Raw genomic sequence first — 17,062 nt, forward strand, 5'->3', positions numbered from 1 at the left:
GGGCTCCCAAACCCAACCCTCAGTCCCATTAAAGTGTTGCAGATAAATAATATATATTATATATATATCAGTGAATACATTGGACATGAAGAATGTGCTACATTACCCTTCACTGCAAAAAATAAATTCCAAAATAACTTGACAAAATTCCAGTGTAGTCAAATGCCCATGTGCCCATGTTACTTCACCACTGAAATATCCATCTTAAAATACCAAAATGGGGGCTTCCGGTTTGAGCGCTGAAGCGAACGGACGCCAACTACGGGAGCTCCGAGCTTAACACGGAGAAAAATCTGAACCAACCCCCCCCCTCTGCACCCTAACAGGCGAGCAAGCACTCCAAGACCTCATGGGGCGAAAGGGGAAGAAACTGATGCCACACAAACCCTAACAGGGACTTACAATAGGGGAGATGTGGAGACAAGCACATGGAGCCACAGAATCCAACATGGCGGCTCTGCATGGCGGGTGCTCGGATTTCTCCGAGGACATGTCATAGGAAAAGGGATACACACAACCTCTGCACCAGCCGCAGAAGGCAAAGAGAAGCAGCGCGGATACAATCGGGGAGCCGGTCACAACAGCGGTCCTAAAGGCATTATTAGCGGACCTGAAACGCAGCATCCATGAGGATGTCACAGCGCTCCGCGCCGATCTGCAAGGCCTGACAGGACGCATCTCACAACTCAAGGGCTCTTCACAATCCCAGGCCCAGAGTATCACTACTCTACAACACACTGTACAATCCCTGCAACAGCAGTATCAGCAATACAAGCACCGCCTCGCGGTACTTAAGGACGCCAAGCGAGCCTCGAACATAAAGATCAGGGGAGTACGAGAGGACGTCCCAGAGGCTGAACTGCCTAAACTCATGGAGCGCCTGATACCAGCCTTGGGGGTGGGAGGGAGAGGGGCACTACCGGCTCCTGCAGTGCCAGGAAAACAAATAGGTTTTCCTGGCACTGGAGAATCCCTTTAAGCTCAGATTTCAAATATGAGACAGCCATTAAGCAACAAGAGAGCTAAAAATATTGGCTCCAAACTTAATCAGATGTTTCAAGTCGCCACATTTAATGATACCAACCACAATATTTTTTTCGGACCAACTTCCCTTCGAATGTGTGTTGAAAATTCAGACCCCATTACCCTCATTATCCTGGACACTCATTTCATTATGATGTGTAACAGTGAATTGTTATTTATCAATGAAAGCTATAATAACTAATGCGTTTACCCAGCCAGCACTAATGGCCATACAAATAACCGTAATGATGGTGGATTAATGTAATATCTCCAAGCACAGTTAAAATGTCAAAGGTCCTTGAACACTTTCTATGGCTTTGCATGAGCTGACGTTTACTAAGATAGTTATGTTTATGGAATCACTGTGTATATCAATACAACAGGAGAGATTGCCTGGCAATCATGCATCCAGTGAACACAAAACAGACATCCAAGAATCTTTGGCTGCTGGTGCGAACACTTTAAAAAAAGGAATAATCTTTTCTTTCTCACCCTTTGACGACAGTTATTTTTACCGCGTGTTCTACACATTGTGCAGCAAGAGCAAGGAGCAGTGTCATAAAGCCATCTCCAATTTATAAAAACTATTCATTAATTTAGAACTGGCCCAGCCCTTTGGTTTCACTGCATAGTCTAATTCATTCTTTATATATGAAATCTGCATCGACCTTTGTTCAAAATCCGGTGATGTTTAATTTAAGCACATTTTGCATATGTTAAAATAATGAGCTGTGATGTGAAGGTTCAAAACACAGTACATTCCAATTTCTCTCTGAAGCATTATCAGTCAGACGTACAGTATCCCCACAAACTGTGTTATATCATGTTAGAGAAGGATATCAAACAATGCCTGCCTTGAGAATCTCATAGCTACTCTGGATAATGAGAAACGCATAGTTCCCAAACCTTAAATTGCAGTTTAATTTATATTATCATCAAAACTGGGTCAAGAGTTTCTTTAATTCATAAAATATTCCTCCGTGATTTTAACTTTTGAAATGTTTTTATTTAAAATGTTGAATTTTTAAATATAACTTTTTAAACACGGTGAAAAATAAAAGGGGAAATGTACAAAAACTCCAAACTGCAGTCTGTATGTGCAGCGTTTCTGATTGAAAAACTGCCCATAGTTAGATATTTCCTCCCTGCTCTGTCCCCTCTTATTCCCCTCGCCAGTTCAGAGCAGACGCAGTAATTGAATAGACCAAGAGAGGGATGCAGTAACATCAGACGGGGTGTGGAAACAATGGCCGGGTGACTCGCCTGGCGCTTGATTTCAAGTTTATTAATTGTTTCTTACTTTATAGTGGGGGGCATAATTAGGAATGCCCAATAGGGCATTGTGAATTAAAATAAAGTAGGATTGCAGTAACCCTTAAAGACAAAACAAGTGAGATTTCGGGGCAAAGTGTTGAATATTTGAATATGTGCTACTGGTTTCCATGGGGATTGTTCATTATTTAGAATTTTACCCCAGATTTGCACCTTGGTAATGTTAATTTCCTCCAATTCTATACGATTAAAGAGAAAATCTCAGGCAGAGTTCTATATGTGTGGCAAAAGTCAAGAATGGTCTTTCCACTGCACTGATTTTGAACTGAAGCACATACAATGCTCAAAGGTCACGAGACACCTGAGAATCACAAGAGGTGATAAGGGAAACGACTAAGCAAACACCAAATTCGTCATTTTTGATTTTGTCAATTTTTATAATTATTACATGTGTAATTTCGAATGTTAAAGATAATAATGTCTTGTTACTATACAAGAAGCAGAAGATAAAACTTGGACTAGAGTTAAGGGTGCCGGGGGCCAGGAGATCTGCTTTATGTGTAACGCAGAGCTTTCTCTTCTTTTGCTCACACTATGAGCCACTCTCAGAGATACATTACCTTTAGCGACAGACCGTGAGGAACAGTGTTGGTGCAGAAAAGGTGAAATATCAGCACTAGAATTGGTTTTCAAGCATTATCTGAAAATCTGTACAAAATCTGGATAGTCACCATGTTTAGTACTTTAAACATTTTAGATGACAATGTATACTACTAAAAATAATATACATGAAAAATATTATATACATACAAATATACATAAAACACAAAGTTTTCAGACACTTTTCTGGATTTTGCAACTGTAGCCATCACCCATAGGGAGTACATTCTTGGCATATTTGTGTATGATGTACATGCATGTGGGTGTCCAAAGAATAATAATAATCAGAGGGAGAATTAGAGAGGGGATGATCCACGAGAAGTAAGTTTTTCTATTTTCAAAGCAAACAATCCATATTTAGAGGTTCAGTAGAAGTGCAGGATGCCGATCGATTTTGCATTAGTCAAAAGGGATGCTGTTGGTAGGTTTATAAAGCAACCTCCGAAATTTTGGAAAATTACACATTATTAACCTTTTGCTCATGCTTTAGTATTGTAGATTGCCAGGTGCAATTTGCAAACAATCCAAACCGTCTTCAACAGCATAGGGTAGGACACCAACACTTTAGAACAAAGGTGGCCAAAAGGAATATTCTCCATCTTATTTTTTTTTTTTTATCATATCTTTTTATTATTTTTTTTAGACATAAATACAGCAAAAAAAGAAAAAATATATATATAAATATATAAATAAATAATTAAACTAACAATACATTTCCATTGCAAATCCTTATTTTGCGTGGATGTTCAAATTCAACATTGGAAAGTTAAACAGTATATCGAGATGCCACAGCACTGTGGCATCTATGTATGGTGACAATAAAGGGTTAAGCTGCCCTGTTGGTACAGTTAGAGAATGTTTATGAAAGTTCATGACCCCTGGTTAGATTGTTGGGCAGAGTGGGACAAGTCACTGGGCAGATTTGGTGACAGAGCTGTTGCTGGGGACAAGAGCTGGCTGGGGATTGGTTGCTGGCCACGAGCGAGCAAAAGAGCGGGAAGCCAGGTAAGCATAAAAGTGGCAGCGCAAGCGCAATCCTGGTCAGCGGTCTTTCAAGACAGGAGAAGCACGGACGGACCCCCGCCCTCCCTCCCCTACTTGCTAATTTTCTTTATAATTGATGTCATGGTATTGGAAAGCATGGGGGCAAAGTCATCCTCAGGTTCAAGTTCTGAGGAAGGATATGTGTTAAATGGTTGTATATAAAAGGCGTCAGGTTAGCTATGACTGACTGGCAATTAAGTGATGGTGAAAGTTAAAGTTTTGGAAGTAAAGTGAAAAGTTTATGTGAATATGTTACCGTTATCAAGTTATGCCCCTTTTAAGCTTTAAATAAACATCACAGCCAAGCCCATTGAAATATAAATAAACTGTGTCTGTGTTTATTGTGTGGTCTAAGTTATTTATGCGAAATGATGCCTACCATACATATTATACAGTACACATTTTTATACTTTCTCCATTACTCAAATGTGTTATTTGTTCCATTTCGTATATTTCATTCACTGTAATATACCATTCTCTAATTGTGGGAATTCATATTTTTTTTTTTGGTTTCAAAATCTTAGCTGCATTAGCCAATCTAATTGTAAGAGAATTCCCATAAGTCTTGACTGAGTATTTTGTGTTATGTATCAACATAGATGTAGGATTCATATTCACCATCTTAAGGCAGGCAAAGCATCTTGGGTTTTGTAGTTAAAAAAAAAAACCCTAACCAAGAAGAGTGTTCTTCCCTAGAGCTCTTTTTATGAAATAAAAAAAGAGAAAGCGTGTTCTGTTGCCCACACAACGCACAGAGCTGTTGCGGCATGTCTACAACAGGTTTTCTTCACACCGATTGGAGATTAAAATTTGTATATATATGTATGTCTTTCTTATGTTTTCACTTGACCTTAAAATGTTAAACAAAGTTTATACTAGAGTGATGTTCAGTTGTTCTACTGTGTTGGCAGAAACACTTTCATTATCTTCATAAAACAACTCTCAGGAATTTATCCGATGCTCTGCAATGCACTTATTGGTGACCATGCTGACCTTATAGTTGCAAACATTTCAATCATTTCTTTTACGCTATTTATGAAATGCATGCCAGTAAAGTACAACTACTAACGGAAGCTCAAACTTTACTTTCCCCAAATTTTCACTAACTACAGAAGAGTTTGTTGAAGTGCTCCTACTCACTACGACAGGGCTTCCCAAACTTTTATGGACCCAGACCCACTTTTGAAAACAGTCATTTTTCGAGACCCACTTGCTTTTAATGCATATTTTAAACATGAATAAACTTGGCACAGCTTTAGACATGGCACATGCAGCAGCTTTAGATGCATAAAATTGGCATATAATGGCAGCTTTAGAGGCATATAATTGCCACATAATGGAAATCAGCTCTAGAAGCATACAATTGGTACACCATGACAATTAGCTTTAGAAGCATAAACTAGGTACACCATGGCAATCATTTTAGATACATAACATTGACACACCATGACAATCAGCTTTAGATACATTAAAATGACACATCATGGCAATCAGTTTTAGATGCATACAATTGGCACACCATAGCAATCAGCTTTAGATGCATACAATTGGCACACCATGGCAATCAGCTTTAGATAGATACAATTGTCACACTTTGGCAATCAGTTTTAGATGCATACAATTGGCACACAATGGCAATCCTCTTTAAATGCCTACAATTCGCACACCATGGCAATCAACTTTAGATGCATACTATTGGCACACCATGGCAATCAGTTTTAGAGGCATACAATTGTCACACTTTGGCAATCAGTTTTAGAGGCATACAATTGGCACACCATGGCAATCCTCTTTAGATGCATACAATTGGCACACCATGGCAATCAGCTTTAAATGCATACAATTGGCACACCATGGCAATCCTCTTTAGATGCATACAATTGGCACACCATGGCAATCAGCTTTAAATGCATACAATTGGCACACCATGGCAATCAGCTTTAGATGCATAAACATGGCACATTATGGCAACCAGTTTTAGATGCATAAACCTGGCATATCATGGCAGATTTAGAGGCATCGTTTTGGTATATCATGGCAGTTTTAGAGGCAAAAAATGGCACAGCATGCCATTTTTAGAGGCATAATTCTGGGATTTGGCAGTTTTAGAGGCTCAATTTTGGTATATCACGGCAGTTTTAGTGGCAGAAACTTGGCATATCATGGAAATCAGTTTTAGAGGCATACAACTAGTTACCCACAGACTCAGATGTGCAGTGTCCATCTCTTTCATCCAGATATCTCACCTTGAGTATCCCAATGATAGATCCCCATCTGCTGGAGAACTCCAACAATGCTATGCCAGCTGAGGATCTACCATTTGTATTTGTGAGCAGTGTTTGAGCGTTGAATGTAAGCATGTTTTTGAATGAAGTATATGTGTTGATATATTTGTATGTACTGTTGTCATTGGAATGTAATGGTGTACTTGTGTGTAGTGTTTGAGTCTGAATGCCGGGGTATTTGTATGTAGTGATGGATTTTAAATACAGGTATGCTTTTGTGTGTAGTGTTGGTGTTTAAATGAAGGGATGTTTGTATATAATTTTAGTGTTTTAATTCAGGGGTGTGTTTGTTGCGTTTGACTGCAGTGCATGTGTAGTGGATGAATGTAAGCATGTTTTTGTATGGAGTATGCGTGTGAATGTACATGTTTGAATGCAGGTATGCATTTGTGTGTAGTGTATACACTTCCACACACACTGAAACACATACACACACTCTTACAGAGACACACACACACAGACGCATGCAAATATACAGACACACAAATACACAGACTGACACAGCAATATACACACAATGACATGTTTTACACACGGACACAGATACTCAGACACTGAGAGAAAACACTGAAACAATACACACACAGGAACACACACTGACACAAAAGGACACACAGAGACAGAAGCTAAGAGTGACCGTGTGTGTGAGGTAAGTAAAAGTAACAGTGTGGGGAAGGTGACAGTGACAGTGTGGTGGGGGACAGAGGGAGACAGTGTGGTGCGGGACAGAGGGTGACAGTGGAGGGAGGAGATGAGGATGACAATGTGGGGTGGAGGTGAGGATGACAGTGTGGTGGGAAGGGTAAAGGTAATAGTGTGGAAGGGAGATGAGGGTGACAGTGTGGGAGATGGTGAGGGTGGCAGTGTGGGGGGGAGGGTCAGGGTGACTGAGAGGGAGGTGAGGGTGACAATGGGGGAGGGGAAAGGTCAGGGTGACAGTGTGGGATGGAGGTAAAGGTGACAGTGGCGGGGGGGAGTGTTAGAGGGAGGTAAGGGTGACAGTGGGGGGGGGGGGGAACTTTGGGAAACCATGGACTACGATATGCTACAGAATACAATGTTCTTGAAACACTTGCTCTCCACAATTCAACCAGTAATAGATTCTTCCCATTGTGGAAAGGCCATACATGCAACTTGACATTGTTTCTTGCAAGTAATTACTTTTTTGTTCACCTCTTGTTGCCTACAATTAAATATTATATTAACTCTCTTACTTTTAGGTGGACTGGCAAAAGAATCAAACAATATAGGACATTTATGTTATATAATATTTGAAAGGGTGCAATTAATTTAATAGGATTATCTTCAGAACACTCAATTGGCCTGGGGTACATATAAAGTGTTTAATTAAGGCAGGTTTATCATTTTCTTTGCCTCCATAGCAATTGCGCCTTCTTTTAATATTCTATAGATTGTGTGAGTTTTGAGTTTTCACTTATGAGGTTCCAGGTTTTTCGGCTTCAGATAATACTATAGATATTTTAATTAGAATATAGTTACAAACAAAGTAAAATATTTAGCACAGATTCTTTATAAAATAATGATCAAGACTCCATTGCAATTTTGCTGTACTTCCAACGAAATTGGACTACTTAGGGACTACTTGGTCCAAAGGACAAGCTTGAGGTTGACCAAACTGACAAAATGCAGAGTTTCAACTGTTGTCCAATTCCAGCAGTCATCACAAGTGATGGCTGTGGAATTCAGGCATTGATCTATGGAGGCTCCCGAGGTCTCGTGGGGTGGTCCATAGACGTCAGTATTTTACTCTTGTGCATGCGACTGTGTATTGCCATTTATATTGTAGATTCAAATGGAACAATGGCTACTGAATTGCCAGAATTACATGCATCGTATAACCTTCAACTGAGAGCCCAGCTTAGCAATACAACTTTGAACACAGATCCCAATGCTTATATACAGTTTTATGAATAACAGTTTAAGTGCCCTTGTTTTTTTTATTACTTTCTTTCAAATTTCTCAGTCATTAAAGTCACCATGGTTGGCCAGAATTAGAAAAAATATATATATATATATAATGAAAATTGTATTTCCATGTTGCATTCCATTCTCAGTATTCATCTAAGAGCCATTAGAAGAATGCAGTAGGAAAGATTACAGCTGGGAAAAGGAAATTAAGATTATGAATTCATTTTGTCTATTAGTAATGGCCATACCATCTACATCACACAAACCACAGATCTACAGATATTTCCTCACATTATGTGTCATAAGAGCCATTCTCTGTATACGCTTTTTTAATTAGAAAAAAAATATCCCTGACCTATAAAAAGAACCTCATTTCTGTAATTTGAGGTCCTTGTGCTTTGTGCATTAATGGAACTTTAATTCCATTACTAGATGACAGGCTGAAGCTAAATAAATTAAAAGTTACAATCACAGTATCTAGATATTGGTGATAATGATCTAATTTCAAAATGCACAGGTGAACGGACATCATTCTAATAATATTTGAGGTTTTAGTACAGGAAATTAGTAGTAAGAGGAAAAAAAGAAGTGTATGCAACTTGCTGCTTTTTAATGACAACTTGCAAATTATATAAACATTCTAATAAAAAAATGCAACAATATTATCTAATATGTAAGGTATAAAGATCGATACACTTGGTTCTCTTATTGCAATCCCCGATGTATGTGTTCTCGTTTCCTTTTTTTTTTGCCAATTGTGTTATGAGGGCAGGGTGGTAAAGTCACCATATGTTGACCAGACTCCATAAGAGTAAGGGGGCGGGGGGGGGGGGGGGGGGCGGGATATCGGGAGGATCTTGAACAGTTTGTGAGGGGTTCAATGCCAACTTGTAAACGGTTTGTAACTGGATTAATAATAATGAATGGAAATAAAATATTTGTGCATGTTGATGAAGATATATTTTGCTAACCCATTCCGGCTATTGTAATTAGAAATATAGCTGCCAGTCAATAGTTTAAGATTATCACGTAGCGCCATTTAGCAATTTCTTCTTGTCTGCCACCACAACCATTCCACAACATATGTTCAGTAAGGTGCCTGTTTTAGATTTAGAAATAGATTATATATGTATTTTCACCACATTTTACTTCGCTACCTTAAAAATTACTGTAGCAAATCGGTGGGTCGGAAGATATCTGCACATTAGGTTTATGTGACAATTAAAACAGCTATCACATATAATAGATAAATAGTACATTGTTATGCAAGTTCAAAGAAAACGACTGCACTCCTTACTATATATTTGTTCGTCTTATACTTTATTTTTAGCTAAATGCTTGTTCTCTCCATTCCTTATCCCTGCTTTTCACCCCAATTAAAACAATGATGTTTCAGGAGTAAATTCCTGCTACTTCTCCCACATCACCTCCTATTTTATTTCTGACACCAAATCACCATTATTTAGATGAACGTGTGTACATCGCTCTATTACTGCTTTATGGTTTATCCATATAGAGAAACTTTGTTTTGATAATTGTATTTTAATTGGTGTAGGCTACTATTAGCGGTTTTTACATTTTGTGTTTGATTGTATGTTTGATCTGACAAAGATGAGTTTCTAGAGCACCCTTTGCCCTGTAAATGTACTGTATACGTGAAACCTTGCTAAAGAATACACCTTTTACCGCTCGTAGTAAATTCATTTGACAGATAATAACTAGATGCATACTTGCAAAAACAGAATGTTCAAGGATATAATTTTTCAATGTTGGGTAATAGCTTCTTGATCCAAGGATTAATCTGACTGCCATTCTGGGGTCAAAAAGGATTTTTTTTCTAGTTTGTTACAAAATTGGAAGAGCTTCAAACTGTTTTGTTTTTTTGCCTTCATTTGGATCAACAGCATAAAAAACAAATGTGAGGAAGGCTAAACTTGATGGACGCAAGTCTCTTTTCAGCTATGTAACTATGTAATATTTCTCATGCAGACTGCCGATACTATGATCTTCATTTCTTACAGATCTATCTTTGTGTTTATTATTGTTCAGTTCTACAAAACTATTCTTATCATCAGAAAGCACTTCAACAATCAAAAGATGTCACATTTTTATTAACGCCAAGGAACATATATTTAATAAAAATATTGAACCTGCGTACACTTTCCTTTTATGGGAAACGAAAATCGGGATGTAGGCCATTGATGACTGCTGCCAATTGATACAGTATAAAAAAAATATATTTTAAGGTGAGAATAACCTTCTACGAAGCATATACGTTTAACCCCTTAAGGACACATGACATGTGTGACATGTCCTGATTCCCTTTTATTCCAGAAGTTTGGTCCTTAAGGGGTTAAAAAATATACCAGCAGTGCTTGAAGATAGAATAATTAATACAATCTGATTTTTTTTTTTTTTTTTTTAATAATGTGTGTTAATGAGAGGGCAGAAAACATACAACACATACAACAGGTTTTCATAGAGACATTACATCCTAAGAGCCAATATATGTGTAACGCTAAAATCTAGAACACAACGTGTGAAAAGTTGAGCAATAATGGTGTAATAAATAATCATCCTCTGGGTAGTCAGCAGTATGTATTAACAGTTACCCAATAGGAAATAATTTAGTGTAGAGGTAAAGTAAACGAAACAGTGTAATAGACAACAAACCCAAGAGTAGTCAGCAGGAGATATACTGTAACTATGCGCAAAAGAATAGGTGCCACCAAATTTTTGTTTGTTTTTTTAATAGTAATAACACAATCTTTAATCTTAAAATGTTTCCCATTAGTGATTCCACTTACGCTCCAAAAATATAATATATAAATAATGACGACTTTGAGTAAGTCTTGGATCATTTCCTATGCTCCTTTTGCATCCTATTTTTACTTCAAAACAAAGTCACAGTCTTATCTTTACTAGTGAGGGAATTCTTCAAACAACTCTGTGTAGCCAATTACAGGTAATGACATTTACTGCAGTGTCAACCCTCCACTTCACATAATCACTGGAAAATATGCTACTCTGCAATGTATGATTCTGTTGGAAACATTACATTACATCAAACGCTAAGAGCATGGCTCTCTGGAATGACAAGGCACTGCTGAAACAAATACTTCTAAAGATAAACCCAATTAACCTTTGTATGAACTTTCCATGAGCATTATATATAGATAGATTACACAGACAGACATTTGTGTTCAGGGTGGCATTATTGTGATCAAGAAGCAAAACAACTCCTCCTGAATTAAAGGGACACTCTAGGCATCAGAACCACTACTGCCTTATGGGGAAGCATTTGATTGGCTGAGATCATCAGGATTGATGATCACAACAGGACAAGGCACCCTAGAGGATAAAAGATAGACCGGCTAAAATTCTTCTTTTTTGCGTAGTTTATACAGCATTCTGTGAAATAGCATAATCTTTAGGACTTTTCAGCCATGGCAAGTTTTTTTTTTTTTTCCTTTCTATAATTTCCTGTATAATATTCCAATGGAATACAGCAGTTTCTAATCACACTGTGTACGTACTCCACTTGATTTTTTGTGGAAAGTAATTTTAGGGTGGAGAGAGAAGATATCCCACAGCGACAGCTATCACCTTGCCAGACAAAAATATGTTTGGCACTGTACTCCGCAAGAAAAATGAAGACAGACCCCACCTAAAAATGAATCATATCATATTTCATTAACAGCCAAAGCTGAACTATGCAAATGGCTTTTGGCTTTAAACCCTCCCGATACCTAAAATAATATATATTTGATAATGAAAATAAATAACTATCTTTATCGTCTTCAACCTATTGTTCCCGTAAGTTCTTTGTAATTGTCCTATTTATAGTTAAATCCCCCCTCTCATAATATTGTAAAGCGCTACGGAACCGGTTGGCGCTATATAAATGGCAACAATAATAATAAAATACGCAAATTTGTTTTGATATACACACACACACACAAACACTCACATATCAACACATTTTCATAACTTTACATTACAGTTATATGTTTTATTTTTCAATATTCACTGGGTTCACTACCAATTACCCCAGTCCTTGTAAGCACACGCTAAAAGCTTCCTTAACTAATATGCCATTCAATAAACTTTTGTGTCCACAAGTCCTTTAATAGCAACAATTTTTAACATTTCCAGAACTACCTATAAAGAATCCAGAATATTACATTGTTGCTAAAAATAATATTTTGTACCTGAATTAACTCCTTCGGTAAAATGTGTAGAAACGCTCAATGTATTGGTTCTTTGGTAGATAAAATACACTGCTGCCAAATGTAAGGTTTTCCAGCTGAATGAAGCACTGCAGTAAACTGCGTAGAAGTATTCGGCCCATTACATTCCCCCCTCCTTGAAAACCATGCTCATCTACGAGCTCCTTAGAGAGCTTCCAGCAAAATACTGAAACGCACGGTTTAAACGCTGAGATACCTCTGAGTAACAAACTTTAAAAACAAATCAGGAGATGGAACTCACAAAAACTCCACAACAATATCAGCAGTTATGATGCTGAGAACAGTGCATTAAATAAATTATAGCACCTTACTTATATTACTAAACATTGTTTATTTCCCCTAATAATTACTATATAAACTAACTTGGTTATGTTTCTGAGCATTTTCCATTAAGGATGGCCAGTAGCAATTCAAAGCTGAACTGCAACTTTTTCTTTATTTCATGTTAACATAGGGCAAGTCCATAATCCCACTTTAAATGGCCCATTTTGTTTTAACTATGCATATTTTCAAAGTTATACCTAAGGAAAAGTAAGGACTACCTTCCCTCATGTATAACCTGAAGGTTAACAAAAGTTGATAAAGGGTGGAGCATTAATCAAGCTCCACGACCTTTCCCAATCTTCACCATTTTTTTCAGTACTTACCACACTCCCGCGGACATATCTCTTTCTGAGGCGGCGCATTAATGAAACCAATTGTGGACTCTCACTTGCACGCTCAAGAAAAGTCAGAAAATATTATTTCTGGGTGCTGCCATTGTAGAATCTTTAAGATAGCTCAAACACTAAGAGGCCCCAATGGGACCAGAACAACTCAAACACTGGTTAATATAAACAATCACAGGGCCAGAAAAAGGCAGACAGGCTCACTATAGGCACCCAGACCCCTTCAGCTCAATGAAGTGGTCTGGGTGCCAGGTCCCTCTAGTTTTAAACCTGCAGTTGAAAACATAGCAGCTTCAGAGAAACTGATATGTTTACATTGAGCCTCTAGTGGCTGTCTCCCTGACAGCCGCTAGAGGCGCTTACGCAATCCTCAGTGTGAAAATCACGGTGAGATGACGCTGGACGTCCATAGAAAAGCATTGAGTAATGCATGCGCATTCTGAGCTGGTGTCAGCAGGGGGAGGAGAGGTCACCAGCGCTGAGGGAGCCCAACGCTGGATTAAGGTAAGTGGCTGAAGGGGTTTTAACCCCTTCAGCCCAGCGAGAGGGGAGGGGGACCTAATAACCATATAGTGCCACGAAAACAAGTGTTTTCCTGGCACTATAGTGCTCCTTTAAGAAAGAGATCATTTGTCTGAGAGCCAAGGTATCTCTCTCATCACAGAGCCACTTTAGTATCATAAAAGACATCAGAAATATCTGTTATCAAAGGCGTTCATCTATACACTAGCTATGTTCTCCTGCCCTGAGGATTTAATGATCTCATCCATTTTCTTTTACTATTTAAATTATAAAACATATATCTTTTAAGTTTTCTTTTTTATCATTATCTAGACTCATCCATAAAAGTCGTGTGTGATCAGCACATTTAATATCTAAAACTTTTGTGTTCCATTCTCCAGTCTGCTTTAATTTTGGGTACCCTGGAGTGTTATGGATTCATCATACCTACTGAATAAGTAAATCTACATCTAGAATTCAGTTCTATTACCTTTTATATTCCTACCTAAGCATTTTTGTGCTTGCTTTTTTTTCCTCTAGGTTTTTGTTCCTGTATGCCTACGACTGCCGTTTGAGAAAAAAACAAAAAAAAACCTTATATGTTTGCTCTGCAGGATATCCAATTTAAAAAATCCCATAGGCAAGAGTCTTAGTGATGCTAAAAGTAGGCTATATAACAAGACCTATGACCATAATAAGAGGATAGATAATTTTTTTTTGTATCTGGCTTTTTTTTTGTTCATTGAGATTAACCTTTATAGACTTGCAGGAATTGTTGAAGGGGAAAAAACAAAACAAGAGGCAAATGTTAACGCTACTGTCACTATCAGACAGCTTGCTGTGAGCATCACTCCTCTCTGTTCTTCAAACAATTTTTTTAGTACTAAAGGCAACAAAGAACATAATATCACATAAAACACTGACTTGGATGCATGTATGTGGTTGTATTGTATTTCAACAGTTCTTATTTTTAAAATGTTCTCTCTGATGCGATATGCCAAAATAGCCTGTAGTTTTTAACGGGTATGAAATATGAAATTGCTATTTTTCTGCAGCTCAAAAATTCTGGCATCAATGACTAATTAAAAAAATATATATTTAAATTAATAACATCTACATTCATACGAGTAACCAGGGTTTGAAATTTCAGATCACATTTGCAAATTCCCCGAAAAGTAAACAATACCTTAATAGTTAAAGATAAATATGAAAATAGACGGTTTACTCCAAAGAGATGTCATAATTAAAAATGCACTTCAAGAACACATATCTTCATTCATGTATTTATAGAATTAATTAGCATTGTGTTGCAGTATTTTGGGAATATCTTCATTTTATGAAGAGAAAAAAAGTTACAAAATTATTAACAGATTCATTTAATTACCTTCAGTAGGCTACCAGAACAGCTTCAATTTCAGTCCAGTGACATTACTTAATCTCAAAGGTATACTTTGGTGTGTACGCAGATGCATGTTTTAACACAGCCTAAAATCTGGTTATCCCTCCTCCAGACGCTGACAATGATAACCAGGTCAAGGCATAGACATGGTAGTTGTTGGAGTCTGCATGTGTACATTAAGAGCTAACGTTCCTTGCTGCCAGAGGTGTAATTTCACCTCCATTTGCGTCATTAGCCAAAAAGATGAAGCACACATTCTTCAGGGCAAAATGCATCATGGGACGAGCAACATTACATGAGAGGGCAGGTAGACTACACAGAAGAGGTGGATTGTGGCATACGGAGAAAGGGTGAAGCTGATAAGTCAAGGACTTTCCCAACCCTGTTACCACATATGCATTGTTTGTGAGTTGTCTAAGAATAAGAGCTAACACATATTAAAGAGTAAGAGTTTGCAATTTGGAAAAAAAGTTTTTTGGCTATATTACACCCTGCAAACGTTAACAACTTGTATCAGCATAATTAACAATATGGCCAAGAAAAATCTACAGACAATGGTTCCCATGCGTTTAACCATTCCTAATGTTCCACAATACAAACATATCAGAGAATTCTTCATTTATTTTGCATATTCTCTAATGAATAACTGAAAAGGTTAAACGTTTTAAAGGACACTGTAAATTTGCTTTAAAGAACACTATAGGCACTGTATCATCTCATTGAAGTGGATATAGTGTCTGCCTTCATTCTTCCCTTCAGCGTGAAGATGTTTTTAATGTTAAATAAGTATCCCCAGCAGCTCATCCCTTGTGTGCTGTTTGGACTAATGAGGAAATATTAGCCTAAATCATAGTGGGCTTCTGTGATTGGTTGAGTGTGTCAGATTTCCCTCTATCAGAGTGCCTATATATGGTATGAATTGGTACACCTAGAAGGAGCCTTAACCATACCTCCAGTAGTCGTAGTAAGTAGTAGTAGTCCGTAGTAAGTAAACTGCTTCTAAATGGTTTAGCATGAATGGAGAGATGGCACCAAAGGACTCTAAGCACTATAACCAATTTAATAAGATGAAATGGTTAGTGCTTACAGTGTACCTTTTCAAAATAAAATTCACACTGATGATGTTGATGAGATATTATTACTACAAATCCACAGTTGCCAAATGCCTTGGTACATAAAATAAATGACCTAGATTGAGGACCAGAAACAACTTCATTATCATTTGTTTTTTGGTTCCAATTTGCAAGTCAACATCTATTTGCAAAATAGTAAAATGATTTAAAACAAACTTAGATATTTTTGAACAAACATGACCCAGAGCTTACTGGCAATAGGCTTGTTGGCTCACCGCGCACAGAAATTGGCAAAAGATCACCATGAAAAGTTATCCTCCCAGTCCTCCTATTATTGGACTCAACAGCCCTGGCTGATACTGCCCTCTGATAACTAACCCTACTCTTCTTTAATTTAGTTTGTATTTACCCACTGAGACCAGACTGCATTAATAAAAAATAAAAAAATAATTTAAGCTGCTTATTTTCGGTCATCATATTTTATATTTACATATATATAAGGACCAATGTGTAGATGTTTGCCATACCTTCCCTGATGGCTGTAAATGGCGTCCCTTCTTCTTCTTGTAAACGTATTATTTTCAATGCCACCAACTTTCCATTCACTCTGTAAAATAAATAATGTCAAGTACATAAATTAGACATAACCATATTAATATACCATTTTGACCTTATAGTTTAGCTGAATATGGCCATTCAGATAATTTCTCTGTAAAACAAAGCTATCCACCACATTTCTGGATTGGTGTAACAAATATTAGAGCATTAATGGAATATTTTGCTAAACACCCACAAAGTGAAAATCCATTATACCTTTACTGTAATTCACATTTAAAAGGGAAATTACTTTTAAGGTTCATTTTAGAATGCTATTTAATATTTAACAACTCTACATTTTTTGCATTTCATATTTGTTCTGAAATATTTATAACGGAGATTAAAGGAATGACATTACGTT

General features: G+C 37.4%; 1 protein-coding gene across 3 annotated transcripts in view; it reads right to left on the reverse strand.

The window, feature by feature from the left end:
• Positions 1-17,062, reverse strand: part of CDK14 (cyclin dependent kinase 14) — a 528,056-nt gene that overhangs the window by 340,312 nt on the left and 170,682 nt on the right. For all 3 annotated transcript variants that reach the window (XM_063452462.1, XM_063452461.1, XM_063452463.1), the window contains one exon: positions 16,632-16,711. In XM_063452462.1, the coding sequence (XP_063308532.1) occupies positions 16,632-16,711 (80 nt within the window). The remainder of the gene's footprint in view (positions 1-16,631; positions 16,712-17,062) is intronic.

This window comes from Pelobates fuscus, chromosome 4 (genome assembly GCF_036172605.1).
Source record: "Pelobates fuscus isolate aPelFus1 chromosome 4, aPelFus1.pri, whole genome shotgun sequence".
Lineage (NCBI taxonomy): Eukaryota > Metazoa > Chordata > Amphibia > Anura > Pelobatidae > Pelobates > Pelobates fuscus.